The sequence below is a fragment of the Nyctereutes procyonoides genome, unplaced genomic scaffold (assembly GCF_905146905.1).
Source record: "Nyctereutes procyonoides isolate TBG_1078 unplaced genomic scaffold, NYPRO_anot_genome, whole genome shotgun sequence".
Taxonomy (NCBI): Eukaryota; Metazoa; Chordata; class Mammalia; order Carnivora; family Canidae; genus Nyctereutes; species Nyctereutes procyonoides.
The window spans coordinates 1637537-1654892 of NW_026575033.1; the positions used below are offsets into that span (position 1 = coordinate 1637537).

At 36.1% G+C, this 17356-nt stretch overlaps 1 protein-coding gene across 1 annotated transcript in view; it reads left to right on the top strand.

The window, feature by feature from the left end:
* The window catches only part of MPHOSPH8 (M-phase phosphoprotein 8), a 49750-nt gene that overhangs the window by 15480 nt on the left and 16914 nt on the right, over positions 1-17356 (top strand). The window contains exons 2-5 of the mRNA XM_055317257.1: positions 547-702; positions 6453-7289; positions 8540-8639; positions 10152-10409. Coding sequence (XP_055173232.1) covers positions 547-702; positions 6453-7289; positions 8540-8639; positions 10152-10409 — 1351 coding nt within the window. The remainder of the gene's footprint in view (positions 1-546; positions 703-6452; positions 7290-8539; positions 8640-10151; positions 10410-17356) is intronic.

Sequence of the window (17356 nt, forward strand, 5' to 3'; positions counted from 1 at the left end):
TGGAGTCCCGGTATCAAGTCCCACTTTGGGCTCCCTGCATGGAGCCTGCTTCTCCCTCTGCCTATGTCTCTGCCTCTGTCTCTCTCTGTCTCTCTCTCTCTCTCTCTCTGTCTCATGAATAAATAGTAAAATCTAAAAAAATTCTATAGGGAAATGTCTATTCAGATCTGCCCATTTTTAAATCAGATTGGTTTTTTGTTATTGGGTTGTATGAGTTCTTTATATATTTTGAATATTAACCCTTTATCAGATACGTGATTTAGAAATATTTTCCAATACAGTAGGTTGCTTTTTCATTTTGTTGGTGGTTTCTTTTGTAGTATAGAAGCTTTTTAGTTTGATATAGTTCCATTTGTTTATTTTTACTTTTAGTGTGACACTTTCCTTAAATGCACTTGCTTCAGGAGGTGAATATACTTTATAATGATATTAATCTCCATTTCAGGTTCATTCATATATTTTCAGGATTATATGTTTTTGGAAATTTAATCATTTAAATTATCAAGTTTAGTGGCCTTTATATGATTGTTTTTAATTCTGTAACAGGGTAAAATCCTTTATAAAGTTCGATGGAAAGGATACACATCAGATGATGATACCTGGGAGCCTGAGATTCATCTTGAGGACTGTAAAGAAGTTCTTCTTGAATTTAGGAAGAAAATTGTGGAGAACAAAGCTAAACCAGTCAAGAAGGATATTCAGGTATCATGTTTTATTTCTTTTTCTTTTTTTTTTTTTTTTAGTATAATAAACTTCCTATAAATTTTACTGACATAAAGGAATGTGCAGTAAAGAATTTACAAATAGGGGTGCCTGTGTGGCTCAGTCGGTTAAGCGTTTAATTTTGGTTCAAGTCATGATCCCAGGGTCCTGGGATTGAACCCCACATCAGCTCCCTGCTCAGTGGGGAGTCTGCTTCTGCTACCTCTGCTGCTGTTCCCCTACTCGTGCTCTCTCTATCTCTCCCTCTCGAATAAATAAAGTCTTTATAAAATTTTTTTTTGTTTTACGGAGGGGTTTCACCACAGTAGTGTCTGTAAATATCTGTAAATATTTGATTAGTCCCCCTCTCTATTTAAATGTAGGAATATTGCTTATTTAGGACTTAGTAAACATCACAGAAATTAGAAATGGTTTCTAACCTAACCCAAAAAGGAGTACCTGGATGGCACAGTCAATTAAGCATTCAACTCTTGGTTTCAGCTCAGGCCATGATCTCAGGGTCAAGAGATCAAGCCCTGCATCAGGCTCCGCATACAGCAGTGAGTCTGCTTGAGATTCTCTCTTCCTCCCCCTCTGCCCCTCCTGCTTGTGCTTTCTCTTTCTTTCTCTCTAAAATAAATAAACATTTTTAAAAACTAGCTAAATAAAATAACCGCTCAAAATGGTTGTTAATGCTATTAATCAGAAAATATGCATAATGTAGAAATGGTATTTGTTCATTAAAATGCTTTTCATCATTTAACATTTGATTCTCTTTTTATCTTTTTATTGACCATCAAATATTTTAAACTAAAAAAATATTGAGATGCTATTTAACATACGTATGTGTGATATGGTCTAGCCCTTTGTTTTTAATGGACAGATAATCGACAGATAGGAAACCACTGGTCTGCCTTGAGCTTCAGTGGTTGATATTATATGACAGTAAACCTCTACTGCTCTGCTACATCAATGTTTTACTATGTATACCTTGTTAGGTTTTTTCCTTTATTTGGGGATGGCATTTTTAATAAACAGTGTCTGATAAGGTCTAGACCCTTATTTATAAAGAATTTTATTAAGGAAAATTTGAACATACAAAATTGGAAAGAGCACTGTCACGAGACTCATATTCATCATCAATGGCAGTTTACAGTACTTGGCTATTCTTCCTTTTTCTATCCACTACTCCCCCTCTCCCACTTTATTCGCTATATTTTTTTGTTTTGTTTTGTGTGTGGGTTTTTTGTTTTGTTTTTTTCTTAGAGAGAGGGGAGGGGATGGGGGGAGGACTAGAGGGAGAGAGAGAATCCCAAGCAGGCTTCAAACTAAGTGTGGAGCCCAGTGCAGGACTTGATCCCATGACCCTAAGATCATGACCTGACCTAAAATCAAGAGTCGGACACTTATCAACTGATTCACCCAGGCACCCCTATTAGCTAGAATATTTTCAAGCCAATTCATGATTTGATAAAAATCTACATATTTATATATCATTAATAATCTTACTCTAAGCAGTTTCTTCCCCATGTTTATTTGATGAAGAAACCACATCATTTTCTGTATGCTAGGTTTGGCTGCATGCATGGTGGGTTTTAAAACGTTCCTCTAGCCCCCATATTCCTATAAACAGATAGCTAAATATGGAAGCATGATTATATTAACATTTAGGTGTTTTTTGTTTTTTGTGGGGTTTTTTGGTAAGGATAGTTGTAAAAGTTGTTTACCTCCTGCACATCAGAAAGCACATATTTAGTTCACTCCTTTACCGTGGGGTTAATAAGACCATTGAAATTTGGTATTTTCAGTCTGATCCTTCATTAGAAAACTCACAGCTTTTCATGTGTGGGTTTTAGGAGCCATTAATCATTGCCTAGAACCATTCTCTCATTAAAGGGTGGGAAATAGTGATTTTTTTCTAAATCTGTCATTCATCCCTCTGTGTTTATTAGCAGGAGTTCTGGAGACACAGGTTAATAAATAACCTAATATAAGTAATCTTTGAGACTGAGACTCTTGTTCCTCAGTAACCTCTCATCCCATGATTTTAAAATACTTTGATGCTTCTTACCTCAGTTAGTTATTCCTGTGATGGTTGTAAATACTGATTTTTTTCTTTTTTTTTTAATTTTTTTCTAATTCTCTTATTGTATATTTTTCATTTGTGTTTCATAAGGAATAGCTCCTCCCTGGAAATTTTTTTAGTATCAGTACACACAGAATCTTCATGTCAGTCATCCATTACTATTGTTATTCATATTGGTGATGCTAAAATGGTTCTAAATTTGGCCAGTAGGAGCCAAGGCAGGTCTTGTGTCCTTTTGATATTTCCCTTTCTGTTTTGAGCATATCATTGCTTCTGATAAAATGTTGCAGTTTTCCTGCTCCATCCCTGTTATCTATCATTTCTCCAAGGAATCCTGATTCTTTATAGAGGAGGATAGGATTAAAAACCAAGATGCTACTAGAGTATGACTATTTCCAGGCCCTTTAAGTAGACAGAAATAAAGGAAAAAATATGTGAGTTTGTTTAAATCATAAATTCATATTGGTATCTGTGGTTTCAGTCCATGACCTCAGGGTCTTCCGCCTATCCTACCTGGCTGTAGTCTGTTTCCCTTTTCCTACTGGAGAACTCCGGTTCCCACCAACATGGTATATAGTCATTTACTCAGTCCTACAAAAATGAGAAATTAGTTTCAGATTTGCTATACCTGGGGTGCCTGGGTGGCTCAGCAGTTGAGCATCTGCCTTTGGCTCAGGACATGATCCAGCAGTTCTGAGATCGGGTCCCACATCAGGCTCCCTGCCTGGAGTCTGCTTCTCCCTCTGCCTGTGTTTCTGCCTCTCTCTCTCTCTCTCTCTCTCTCTCTCTCTGTGTGTGTGTGTCTCATGAATAAATAAATAAAATCTTTAATAAAAAAAAATATTTGCTCTACATACTACTGTAAAACACCAAATTTATTTGCAATTCTTTTTGTCCATATGTAAGTATATTCACTGAGGATGTTTAGTGTTCAAAAGTTCTTTAGGTTGATTTTTTTTTCTTTTCAGTGGTTATGTTATCAATTTGATAAACAGATTCATTTGATTGTTAATTAGTATCATTCTTCTTGCTGCCTTCCCTCTCTACATATCTGATTTGAAGTACTGTCCCTTTACTCTCAGTTTAGAACTACAAGGCAATCCGCAAGAATACTATGTGTTAATATCTTTTTACCATTCTTTCCCCGTTATTTTGATAGGTGCTTTATTATCAAGAGTCTTTAGTGACTGTTACATACTATACTCTCTTATAGCCATCATTCAGTCTTAATTCTAGGAGCAAATATCCATTTAATTTCTACTTATCTTTATTTTGATATCTATCCAGTCATTATTGGTTATCCAGAAGCATCAGTTATCATTATCTGGGAAGGTGTTAGAAATGTAGTCTCTGGGCTGCACATTGTTGGATAGGAACCAGCTGCCTGTGTTTATGGAGTTTTTTGGTTGGGTTTTTGTTTTTTAAGATTTTATTTATTTATTTTAGAGAGAGAGCAAGCAGGGGGTGGGAGAGGGAAAAGTAGCCTCTGTGCTGAGCACAGAGCCCAAGACGGCTCAGTCCCATAACCCTGGGATCACGACCTGAGGCAAAATCAAGAGTCTGATACTTAGACACTTAACTGACTGAGCCATCCAGGTGCCCCATGCCTGGGTTTTGATAAGCCCTTCTGCATTCTGATGCCTGCTAAGGTTTTAGAACCACCTCTGCAATAGAAGGGCTCGTGAGAACAGTATTCCCAGAGTTCTTGTATTTCATAATAATTGTTGGCATCTTTATATCTGAAAGCCAGTTTGACTAGATATAAATGCCTTGGCTCAAATTTTCTTTTGTTGAATATCTTAACATGTTATTCCATTATCATCTGGCATAAAATAACTATTCTCTAAAGATGAATGTGAATTTTTCTCTTCTAAGTGATTTAGTTTGTCTGATGCCTCAAAATTTTTATTTTCTCTACTTTTTTTTTTTAGATGTTATTTATTTATTCATGAGATATACAGAGAGAGGCAGAGACATAGGGAAAGGGAGAAGCAGGCTCCCTGTGGGGGACCTGATATAGGACTCGATCCCAGGACCCCGGGATCACACTCTGAGCCGAAGACAGATGCTCAACCACTGAGCCACCCAGGCATCCCCTCTCTACTGTTTTGCAGACGTGTCTTTCTGGCGTGCTTTTATTGTTTTTAGAGTACTCTGTTCCTTAGTCTTTCTTATAACAGCATAGTAAAATATTTTGCCCTAATAATTTTCTGCTGCTTATATTGATACGAAATTACTTTTTTCTGAAATTTTGGAAGGCAAAAGAAGAGAACAGGATATTTTTTTTTTAGCTTAAAGGCTCCTCACCCCCATATCAGAATCTTCTCTTTTCTTCGTTTCTATTTTTCTTGTTCTACTTTACTTGGAATCTAATCTCAGCAGTTTCTCCTCATTTGGGGGCTTAGTCTTGGAAGTCCTAGTCTTGGAAACCAGTTACTTTTGAGATTTACAAGACCTAGACCCAAGCCAGCCCTTAACACTGTCCACAGACACCTGCAGGTACCCTTGCACATGTGCAGCTTCTGCCGCTTCCTTCCACTCTTCTCAGATTGTTCTGTCAGTTTTCATAGTGATTTCTCCCATTTGCTTTCTCCTGTGTAGGTATTCATAATAGTCTTAGAGCTGTTGGTGGTTTGTCCCCATACTTATATTTTGGGGCTCACTGGGATGCTTTGCTATTTAGTTTTATTGTAGATGTTGTCCGTGGAGATTTTGTTTTCCTATCCTAGTAGCTTTGTCTATTTATGTAGGTATGTATGTCAACTCTACACCCAACATGGGGTTTAAATCTAGGATCAAGAGTCACATGCTCCTACCTATTGAGCCAACCAGGCACCCCATAGCTCTATCTTTTTATGGAGTGATTTGAAGAGATTCAAAAAGATATGCCAGTTCTACCATGCTCTTACTATCTTGTTAACTTCAGTAGTGTTCATTTCTTTAGACCATATAGGGAAAACATTTTTAAAATGTACCTATCTTTTCCTTCCCTTTCCAACCTCGTAATTTAGAAGAAAAGAATTTGGGGAAATGGGAACTGAAAATACTTTGCATAGTGTTTTTGTGTCTATTATAAATATTTTTAAGGTGTGGTTTGAGTTGGTTTCTATTTTTATTTTGTTTTTAGAATTGGAAAATATGTTTCCAGGAGGTTTTTCAGGTTATAACACAAATCAGATCAATTGTGGAAATAAGATTTGTGTGTAGTCTTGCTAATTCTGTATGTAACTGTGAAATATAACAGCGTCTTTAAGGATATGTTGGATCCCCTCTTTTAAAACCTTGCGTTTTGATCAGTAACTACTTTTTTAACAACCAAGACAATCTGTACAAATTACTTTCTTGGTGTTTGAAATCATATAAGACACACCATACATAAGGCTGTTACTGTTTATTTCTGCTTTAGTTTAGAACCTTCAGCAACACTAAACATTTTTTGTCACTGTGTTTATCTGCTTTTTCAAAATGACACTATCATCAACAAGACCTATTTGTTAAATCAGAGACATAAATAATATATAATTCAGTTTAGATAAATAATTTTAAGAAGTTGAGAAACTGCTTGAAAAAAAAAAACATTTCTACCAGATTTCATTAGTATTACTTTTCAAAACCTTTAAATTGCTACATTAATGAGTACTTAAGTCTTTTTTATATTTTATAGAGACTGTCCTTAAATAATGACATATTTGAGGCAAATTCTGATAGTGATCAGCAAAGTGAGACAAAAGAAGATACTTCTCCAAAGAAGAAAAAGAAAAAATTGAGGCATAGAGAAGAAAAAAGCCCAGATGATATGAAAAAGAAAAAAGCAAAGACTGGGAAACTAAAAGATAAATCCAAGCCAGACCTGGAGAGCTCTTCTGAAAGTTTAGTTTTTGACTTAAGGACAAAGAAAAGAATTTCAGAAGCCAAAGAAGAATTAAAGGAATCAAAAAAGCCCAAAAAAGAGGATATTAAAGAATTAAAGAAAGTTAAGAAGGGTGAAGTAAGAGATTTAAAGACTAAACTAAGGGAAGATTCCAAAGAAAACAGAAAAACAAAAAAAGAGAAAGGTGTTGAATCTCAGCTGGAATCTGAATCAAGTGTACTTAATGACTCCCCTTTTCAAGAAGATGACAATGAAGAGATACATTCTGACAGCAGAGAAGAGAAACAGAAGATTAAAAGTGTAAAAGATAAAGCAGGACAAAACGCAGTTCAAGATGTTTTTGATAAAGAGTCAGACGGCTTTGTGAGTGCTGATGAGGATGTGGATGTCAAAGCAAAGAGAAAAAGAAAGAAACTGAGAAAGACCGAGGAACTTAAAGAGAGCAAAACACTAGAAAACAGGAATCTTTTCCTAGAGAAGAAAGCTATATATAAGAAACAAAGGAATCAGGACAAAAGCAAAAGCACCACAGAGTTAGATAAGCTACTGCCTGCACCTGCCCAAACACAGAAGAGTTCAAGAGCAGGTGTGGAAGAGAGAGGCCTCAGGTCCACCGACTCAGCTGGGGAGGTGAGTACTCTGGGGAGTAGGTGAAGGACAGTCAGAATCTTACAGATTACAGAATGCAGAAATGTTCGGATCAAGCTGGCACTCTTGAATGGTCAAGAAATTTCACAAAAACACAGAGGAAATAGTAAAACAAACTATTAGAATAGTTTTTCTGTGGTTAGGGGGTTGCTTAATGTGTGACTAAAATACACAATTGAAGATCCTCCAGCTTTTGGACCCCTCAAGCTTCTCTCCTAGTCCTAAAACTTTGTTTGTTTGTTTGTTTTTGAATTACAACTAGAAAATTGAGGGCTAATTTGTAAAGAAAACGATTTGGGGGGGTGTACTCAGATGCCATGCCACATTGTGTGGTAACACTGAAAATAAGCTTCATCAGCTTAGTGTTTCCTTACTTAATATTTTTCCCTTCTGTCTTAATATACTGTTTTTTACTTAATAATGTCCACTGCTATAAGCCTTTTAAATTTAAAAAAATGTTTAATAGGATTTTATCCCACTATTATAAAAAAATTTTATATGGTTTTTCAAAATGTAAATATTTTCCACATTATGTAAGTATTCATATTTTTTTTCATCCATTACTGTTTGGATTTTTCTTAAGGAAATTATTAAAAGGGGGAAAAAGCTAGGTATACAAAGATATTTATGGCAGTGTAGCCTCACTAACACTAACAGTCTGACTAATTGTCTAGCCATAAGGAAAGTTATTTTTAAAAAAAAAAGGAAAATTATTAAGAAAATGTTGTATTGACTTTGGGACTGTTATCTATCCATTAAAATATTAATTATGAGATCAATGTAGCAAAAATAGAAAAGGTTTTAAAATGTGATGGTAAAGAAAATTGTATGAACCCAGTCATGTAAAAATATCTATGCAATATAAATAAAGGAAAATACATTTTAAACAACAGAATTCTCTGTAAATTTACAAATCAAAGGGAAGAATATAGAGAAAAAAGTTTGGCTAGTAGGACTATAGGAGAATTTTTTTGGAATTTTCTTTATTTTTAATAATGAAAAAATAGAGTGAGGTGTTGGGTTTTGAATTTGATATTTTATAAATCATCACGGTTGAGGGAGATCCTGATTGAGGAATCCGTTGATGTGAAAAAAGCTTTAATAATCAGTTATGTGCCATCATATCTGAAACACAGCCACTGATGCCAAGAACCTGCATTTTCCAGTTTTCAGATACATAGTATCAGTTCCTTCTCTGTTCTTGTTTTGGGTCTTACATATGTCTCTTTCAGGAGAAAGAGATAAAAAAAAATGAACCCAAAGAGAAAAACCAGAAAAGGCATGATTTGGACAAGGAAGAAAAAGGCCGTAAAGAGCCAAAGGGATTAAAGAGTGAGTGTGCATATTAACATTCTACCATTTACTGTTGCTAATTTTTTTTTTTTACAAAGAATTTAATTTACTGTAAAGACCATCTCTCTTTTCTAACCTGCAGTGTCATAGACATAGAAAATTTCATTCACTGGAGAATTCAGAACTTTATTTTTGTTTAAAATGTTACTTTAGTTTATTGTATAACAATTCATATTGTTTCTGTAATTTTTTTTTCTCTTTTGTTCACTTTATTTTTTCTTCTTTTAATGGAGTACACCAGAATTACAGAGACCCTAAATTAGTTGTGGTAGAAAAGTAAATGTCTCTGTTTATAGTGGTTGCTAACTGAGAGAAACTACTGTTAATACATGTAACATATTTAGCTCTGAGTCATTTGTATAAATATAATATTGAATATACATTTTGGATGATAAAGATACAACATACTGAGAATCCATGACATGTCAGTATTAGAGTCAGGTACTTTATAAAACATTCACGATTACAGTACTTGGAACAAACACATATATGTTCTTGTGAAGCAGTAATTCTAAGAGATAGATAATTTTGCCAGGTTTTTCTCCCAAAAGCTGTATAGAGCTGAGGGTAATACTCGAAGTAGATTTTGGTTCTAAGCGTAAACTGGGACTTAGTGGTAAGTAGGAGGATATTAAAAGCTGAGAAGGAACACTTGCTTTGATGGATTATGCATAAAGTAATTATAATTTAAAGGCTATCTAGTCAAAGTTTTAAACATGTATGATTCTTCAAAGAGTAGAGATTCAAAATACAGTAAAATTGGAGCTGGTTAATTTTTACTTCCTCCTAGTATCTTGTCAATTTCAAATACACTTTTACTTTGAATATATAGTCTTAAACTACTGTTCATTCCATTTATAATGTTACTCACTGGGAGTCGAATTTTCAGCATCCCTGCTAATAGACCTGTCTGCTGTGTACAGAGTTATAATGAGGCTTTTCCTAATTTTCTTCTGCCCTTTTTGGAGGTTATTATGTCACATCTAGTGTTGTGCCAGTCTTCTTTCCACTTTTATCTTTGGTTAAAAGCGAAGTGGGTGTTCATAGACATCAGGTGTAATTTTACCAGATGTATGGTCAGTATACTGGCACCGTTCTATTTCCCCCATTCACTACCAGGAGTCATTTTTTTGCAAGGTGAACTTTAGGATACAGTTGTAGGCAGCTGTTTTAGCAGAACAGTGGTGGCACGACTAGGATTATTTTGAGTCTCACCATCTTCAGTAGGCCTTAGTCAAAACTGGGAGTAGTTCTGAACACCTAATTAAGAGTCATTCACTTTGCATCCCCTTCCTAAATATTGAATAGCCAATTAAAAAGCCAGTTGAAATAACTTCATGTGTTTTGGAATAGTAAATCTGATCATGCTTTATAACCAAGGCAAATATTAGTAAAAATTTCAGAAATAACTTTAACAGCCAGATTTTCTTTTGATTAATCACAGCAGAAATTTGTGACTTGTATTTATTCTCAGTTTTATTTTTTTACCAGCACTTAAGGAAATCAGAAATGCATTTGATTTATTTAAATTAACTCCAGAAGAAAAAAATGATTTTCCTGAGAATAATCGGAAAAGAGAAGAAATACCACTAGATTGTAAAATCACAGAAGACCACAAAACCAAGGAAAACAAGCAGTTACTTAAAGAAAGGAGAAATACAAGAGATGAAACTGATACTTGGGCATATATAGCTGCAGAAGGTGACCAAGAGATTCTAGACAGTATGTGTCAAGCAGATGAGAATTCTGGTATGTTTGTAGTAATTTTGCAGTATTCTTTCAGGGTAAATGCACCATATTATCTCAATTTCCTTACTCTCCTCCCCCAGTATAATTTTGATGAAAAAAAAAATGGAGTAGATTTTATCAAATCTCCTGAAATTTTAAATACATTTTTATATTGAAGACTTAAGTCATTCTGTGATTTCTAAATTAACTAAACAAATATTTTCTGAGTTCCTGTACTGTGCATTTAAAAATTATAAAAATTTCTCATTTTCTAGATTACCTACTCTTGCCAAGCAGTCTGTTTGTATATTTTACTAGATTTCTTTCAGAAAATTATCAAATATAGCCTTATTCGTTTCTGCCATTTTAACTTTGCAGTAACACTTGCTAAATAAGATTTTATTATAATAAATGCTATCCTGGGATGTTCAAATTGGCTGCCAAGGAGGGGAGAATCATGTATAGAATATAGAGTACAGTAGCTTGGGGGAAGAGTAATAAAAAGAGTATGTGTATATAAAACTAGGACAGAATAAACAAAAGAGGTTAACCTTATAAAACTGTTATTTGTGAATCTTGAGAATCAATTGAAGATAATTTTTTAAATATTTCAGAATATATGGCAGGCTAGTCTGAGTGGCTCTCATACTGCAGAACAACTAGATTCTGCATATTGTATAAAACAACCTTTTTGAGCTTGCAGGAAATTGGGATACTTTCTAGGAGAAGTAGACAAGGGGGAGGAAAGATGTTTCCCAGAGGGCAAATGCAAGATAGCAGTACTGCTCTTGGGATATTAAACAGATAATGGGTATTGGTTCGCAAACTCAGAATTTCCCTGGGTGAGATCTGAAACCAGCCCCAGTATGGGGAGTACAGGAAATGCCGAAAGAAAAAGGCTGACCATTCCAGATTGATATAGGTGGCAGGTTTATTTTTTTTTTTAAGTTAAAAAAAATTTTTTTTAAATTTTATTTATTTATTCATGAGAGTCAGAGAGAGAGGCAGAGACACAGGCAGAGGGAGAAGCAGGCTCCATGCAGGGAGCCCGACATGAGACTCCCAAGATCACACCCTGGGCCAAAGGCAGCACTAAAACGCTGAACCACCTGGGCTTCCCAAGTGGCAGGTTTAATAAGCAAGGGAACTTATTTTTTTTTTTAAGATCTTATTTATTCATTCATAAGAGACACACACAGAGAGAAGCAGAGACACAGGCAGAGGGAGAAGCAGGCTCCATGCAGGGAGCCTGATGTGTGACTCGATCCCGGGTCTCCAGGATCACACCCTGGGCCAAAGGCAGGTGCTAAACCGCTGAGCCACCCCAGCGATCGCAAGGGAACTTATATACAAAGCTTGTCTTGCTTGGCCACAAGCTGAGATTGATCTGTGCACATGCACACAAATATATACTCCTCCCCCAAGTCTTAAAACTTTTTATAGAGGCCTTAACTGGGTTCAGTCACATATTTAGTCCATATGGTCTCAGCAACGCCTTACACTCTCAGGGCTATGTCCTTGAAATAGCCCCTAGTATGGGAATGGTGGGTAGAATGTACACTCTAAGGAGACACCTCTGATTGCTCAGGTCCAGCCTGTGGGTCAACGAAAAGTCACATCCTCTCCATGATCTCCAGTAGTAGAGAGTGCATCAGTAAAGCCAGAGGTTGGTTCATTGAAAAGACTAGTTAGACAAGCTTCTAGCAGCATTGATTAAGGAGAAAAAAGGACACTTACACAAATAATATTTCTAGTGAAAAAAGAAAGAGACATAGTTTCAAATTGTGTCCAGATTAAAAAAGACAATTCTATGAGCAATTCTTTACCAAAAATTTGAAAAGAGAATGAAATGGAAAAATTACTAGAAAAATATAATTTAACAAAACTGACTCAAGAAGAAATACAAAAATTGAGTAGTTTTACAACTTTTAAAGAATGTGAAATAGTAATTTAAAATAGCCTTAAAAATTTAACACCAGTCACAGATAGTTTGGTATGCAAGAGCTTACCAAACTTATAAAAAGGTCTTCCTAAAAATGAAGAATGCTAATTTGTTCTGTGGGCCCATTATTATTTCAGAACCATAATGAGACAGAAACTTTGTAAGAAAGGAAAATGACAGGCCAAGCTTACACATGAACTCAGATGTAAATATACCAAAAAAATTAGTAAATTGAATCTAGCTGTATATAAAAACATAACCTCTTATGATCAAGTTAGGTATTCCCTAGGAAATCACTGAGTAAAGGAGAAATTGATTTAATAACATTCTTGATTTTTAAAAACAAAACCTAGCAAACTATGAATAAAAGGAAGCTTTCTCAGATTAATAAAAAGCATCAAACCTTTGGCAAACATCTGTCACCACTATTACTCAACATTATTCAGAGGTCTACCCAGTACAGTAAGGCAGTGAAAAACAAAAGATACAAGCATTGGGAAGGAAGCTTCTCCACACACCCGTTTCCCCCCTTCCAGATAAGCTGTTTATTATAAGATGTTATCATATATGAAAACTCCACAGATTTTTAGAAATGTTAAATGTTTAGCAAGGTGACTGGCTATAAGACCAATATATAAAAGTTAACTACAGTTCTCTATTTCTTCTTTCTTTCTTTTTTCAAGGTTCATTTATTTATTTGAGAGAGGGCAAGCACACAGAGGGAGAGGGAGAAGTCGGCTCCTGCTAAGCAGGGAGCCAGACATGGGGCTCAATCCCAGGACCCTGGGATCACAACCTGAGCCGAAGACAGACACTCAACTGACTTAGCCACCCAGACACCCTTCTATGTATTTCTATACACATTTCTGCATATGTAATGTAATCTTAAAAAGTTAATTATCTTCAGTCAAAAAAAAAAATAACAAGCATTGGTGAGGATATGGAGAAAAAAGAACCCTTGTGAACTGTTGGAGGAATGTAAATTGGTACAGCCTCTGTCGAAAATAGTACGGAGGTTCCTCAAAAAATTAAAAACAGATACCATATGACTCAGTAATTCCACTACTGGGTATATCTAAAGAAAAGGAAAACACTAATTCAAAAGATAAATATATACCCCTATGTTTACTGAAATATTATTCATAATAGCTAGGATATAGAAGCAACCCAAGTGTCCCATTAGTGGATGAATGGGTAAAGAAGCTGGGGGGCTACCCCACGCACACAGAGATATTACTTGGTCATAAAAAAAAGAATGAGATTTACATAGACCTAGGGTATGCAAATATAAGACCTTAGGGTATTATACTAAGTGAAGCAAGTCTGAGAAAGAAATACCTCCCCATATGATATCACTTCTGTGTGGAATCTAAAGAACAATAAATAAAAAGCAGAAACTGATCCATAAACACAGAGAACAAACTGATGGTTGCCAGAGGGGAGAGGATAAGAGGAAAGGCAAAATGGGTGAAGGGGAGTGGGAGACACAGGCTTTAAGTTATGGAATGAATAAGTCACCAGGATAAAAGGTACAGCATAGGGAATATAGTCAATGATATTTTAAGAGTTGTGTGGTGACAGATGGTAGCTCCACTTGTGGTGAACATAGCATAAGGTATAGAGTTGTTGAATCACCATGTTGTACACCTAAAACTAATGTAACATTGTGTGTCAGCTACATTTCAATTTAAAAAAGTAGAAGGGGGATCCCTGAGTGGCGCAGCGGTTTGGCGCCTGCCTTTGACCCAGGGCGTGATCCTGGAGACCCAGGATCGAATCCCACGTCGGGCTCCCGGTGCATGGAGCCTGCATCTCCCTCTGCCTGTGTCTCTGCCTCTCTCTCTCTCTCTCTCTGTGTGACTATCATAAATAAATAAAAAATAAAAAAGTAGAAGGATGAGAAAATTAACTTTCAATAACACATTTAAAAGATTGCTAAGAGGGTTCCCTGGGTGGCGCAGTGGTTTAGCACCTGCCTTTGGCCCAGGGCGCGATCCTGGAGACCCGGGATCGAATTCCACGTCGGGCTCCCCGTGCATGGAGCCTGCTTCTCCCTCTGCCTATGTCTTTGCCTCTGTCTCTCTCTCTCTCTGTGTGACTATCATAAATAAATAAATTTAAAAAAAAAAGATTGCTAAGAACATTGTATATGAAGATCTATAAAACCTGTATGGTGAAAAGTATAAAAACTTTTTGAAAGTCACTAAATTTATGCCATTTTATTAATAAACATAATATTAAAAATTTGCCATTTTCTTCGAGTTGGTCTGTGATCTCACTGTGGTTCCAGTCAAACTTCCCAACATAATTTTTCATGAATTTATTGATCCTGATTCTAGAATTTACATGGAAGACTAACCAAAAGCCAAAACCAGTTATCCCAGTAGTAATCAAAACCTGTATAAAACTATAGAACTAGATACAGTATTTACTTGGCACAAGAAGGTTAGATTGAGTAAAGTCCTCAGAGTAGAACCCTTGCAGATGTGGAAACTGGATACATGGTAAGTGGCAACACAGATCTGTGGGGAAAAATAACCTCTTTATAGATGATGTGAGGACAATCGGTTATACGTGTGGAAGAAACCGTACGTAAAAACCAAATACTGATGGGATTAAGGCCTTAAATATAAAGAGTACAGTTAGGTATTAGGTATTTGGAGAATAAAGGATCATATCTTTAAGACCTTGGAGGTAGGGAAGGTTTTCTGAAACAAGACAAAAAAAGTACCATAAAAGAAAAGACTGATAAAGTTGACTACAAAACAAGTTCCATTCATCAAAGTTCCCATTAAAGAATGGTGAAAAAGGGATTGGTACTCAAAATATATAAAGAATTTCTTCAGTATGAAACTTATATTAGTTACAGTCTTCCAGAGAAACAATAAATAGGAGATAAATATATATTTATATATATCTAGAGAGATTTGTTACGAGAAATTGGCATGTGTGATTATAAAGGTTTAGAATTGTCGCACAACCTGCCATTTGCAGGGTAGAACCTGGAAAGCTGGTAGTGTAATTTCAGTCTGAGTCCAAGGCCTGAGAACTACAGAGCTGATGCTATAACCCCTGGAGTCCAGAGGTCCAAGAACCAGGAGTCCTGATGTCTTAAGGAAGAACATGGAGGTCCCAGCTCAAGAAGAGCGAAATGTCTCCTGCAAAGCAGAGGATTGGATGATGGCTGCCTACACTGTGAGGAAGGCAGATCTTTAAGTCGTTCTAATGATTCAAATGCTGATCTCCCAGAAAGGTCCTTAGAGACACACCCAGAAATAATGTTTTACCAGATATCTGGGGTTCTCTTAACCCTGTCAAGTTGATACATAAAATTCGCCATCGTAGATGCCAATTTTATAAAGCTAAGAAATAAATAGAACTGTAGATTTTTTAGGATATATTTATTTATGGCAAAACCGTTTTTAAAAAGAACACAGATGAATGACAGATTCAAACTCCTGATCCATGCCATCGTTGTGGTAGAGGGTGGCAGGGGGTGGGATGTTTAGGCCCAAGAGTGGTTCTGTGCACAAGTGAGTGCTATGTTCACAGATGTTCACCTCTTAACATATTCTTTACTGTTACTAAAAGTAAACTTTATTAAAGGTAGTAAAATAAAGAGAAAAGGCTAAAATTACTTAATGCTTAATCAAGATTCAATACTTGGTAGGGATGAAAGTAGGATTTTGAATCAGTTGGTTATGAGACCAAAATCCAAGCTACAGCCATAACCTTTTCTTGTTACTTAGGTTGTATGTTATTACTTCTAACAGTTCTGTAAATTAGGTGGTGGTATCTCAATTGATACAACCCTCATCTGTCCTGCTTCCCAGATCTTTCTGTGGGGCTGTGGGGCTGCACAGGAGAGAGAGGAGGTCCAGTTGTGGGTTCAGATACGTGTCCGTGAGATGGCTCTTGGCTTACTCGTGTGTCTGAGCAAATCACAGAACCTCTTTGTCTTGTTCTCCTTACCTGTAACGTGTATCCCCGTATTGCTTATCATGTATGGATTAAATATGCTTATTTATGTAAATAACAGTTTCTACTGGATGTTAGCCACTTTTATTATTACTGCTACTGTTACTCAGAAAGTGAGGTGTAGCGAGTTTACATGACTTACTGAAAGCCACACAGCTTACATACGGCGCTGCGATACAGAAAATACAGTATACTCAGCTCCCAAGACTGCTCTTTCTACAATGGAATGCTCTTGGAAGTAGCAAAGAGAAGTATTGGTTTGAGCTAAAGGCTTTGGAAGAATTTCCTTCCTTCATTTCTTTGCATGTCTTTTACAAACTTCATTTTTATGGCAAGGTTCACTGCCTAACATTTGTATAGTTTGAGAAATTGGTTTTAGGTGAAAATACTTGGACTCTTACCATAAAATTTTTTGCTTTTTACTTTTTCAAATAGCACATTTGAGGGGTGTCTGGGTGGGTGGCTCAGTTAGTTGGGCGTTGCCTCGATTTCAGCTCAGGTCATAATCCTCAGGGTCATGGATGCACTGAGTGTGGAGCTTGCTTAAGATTCTTCCTTCCCTCTCCCTCTGCCCCTCTCCCCTGCCTCAAATAAATACGTAAATAAAATCTTTAAAAATAGTTTTTAAAATTACTCTCCAATGAGTTATGCTCAAATCTTACTTGTTGCACTGCCAATAGTGGTGAACATGTCCTTTCTTAATGTTAGGAAAGCCACTGCATCAGACACATGAGAGAGGAGTCTAGCACTTGTTTTGTGGGTAGAACAGAGCACAGAGGGCTTCCAGGAGGAGAAGCTGGAGCTGGGTCTGAAAGATCAGTGACACTTATTTACATACAGATCTAGTTTACACATTTAGAATGGCTTTACGTACGTAAATGAATGGAGGCAATGTATATCCCAGAAAAATGGCCAAAAATAGAAATGTTAAGAGATTCCTCTTACAGAATCCCTGTGATTTCTCTCTTCCTTTGGGCTACTTAATCTTGTATTTAAAATTCATGGTTCATTACTTTATATTTAATAGATTACCTACTTATACCTTTGA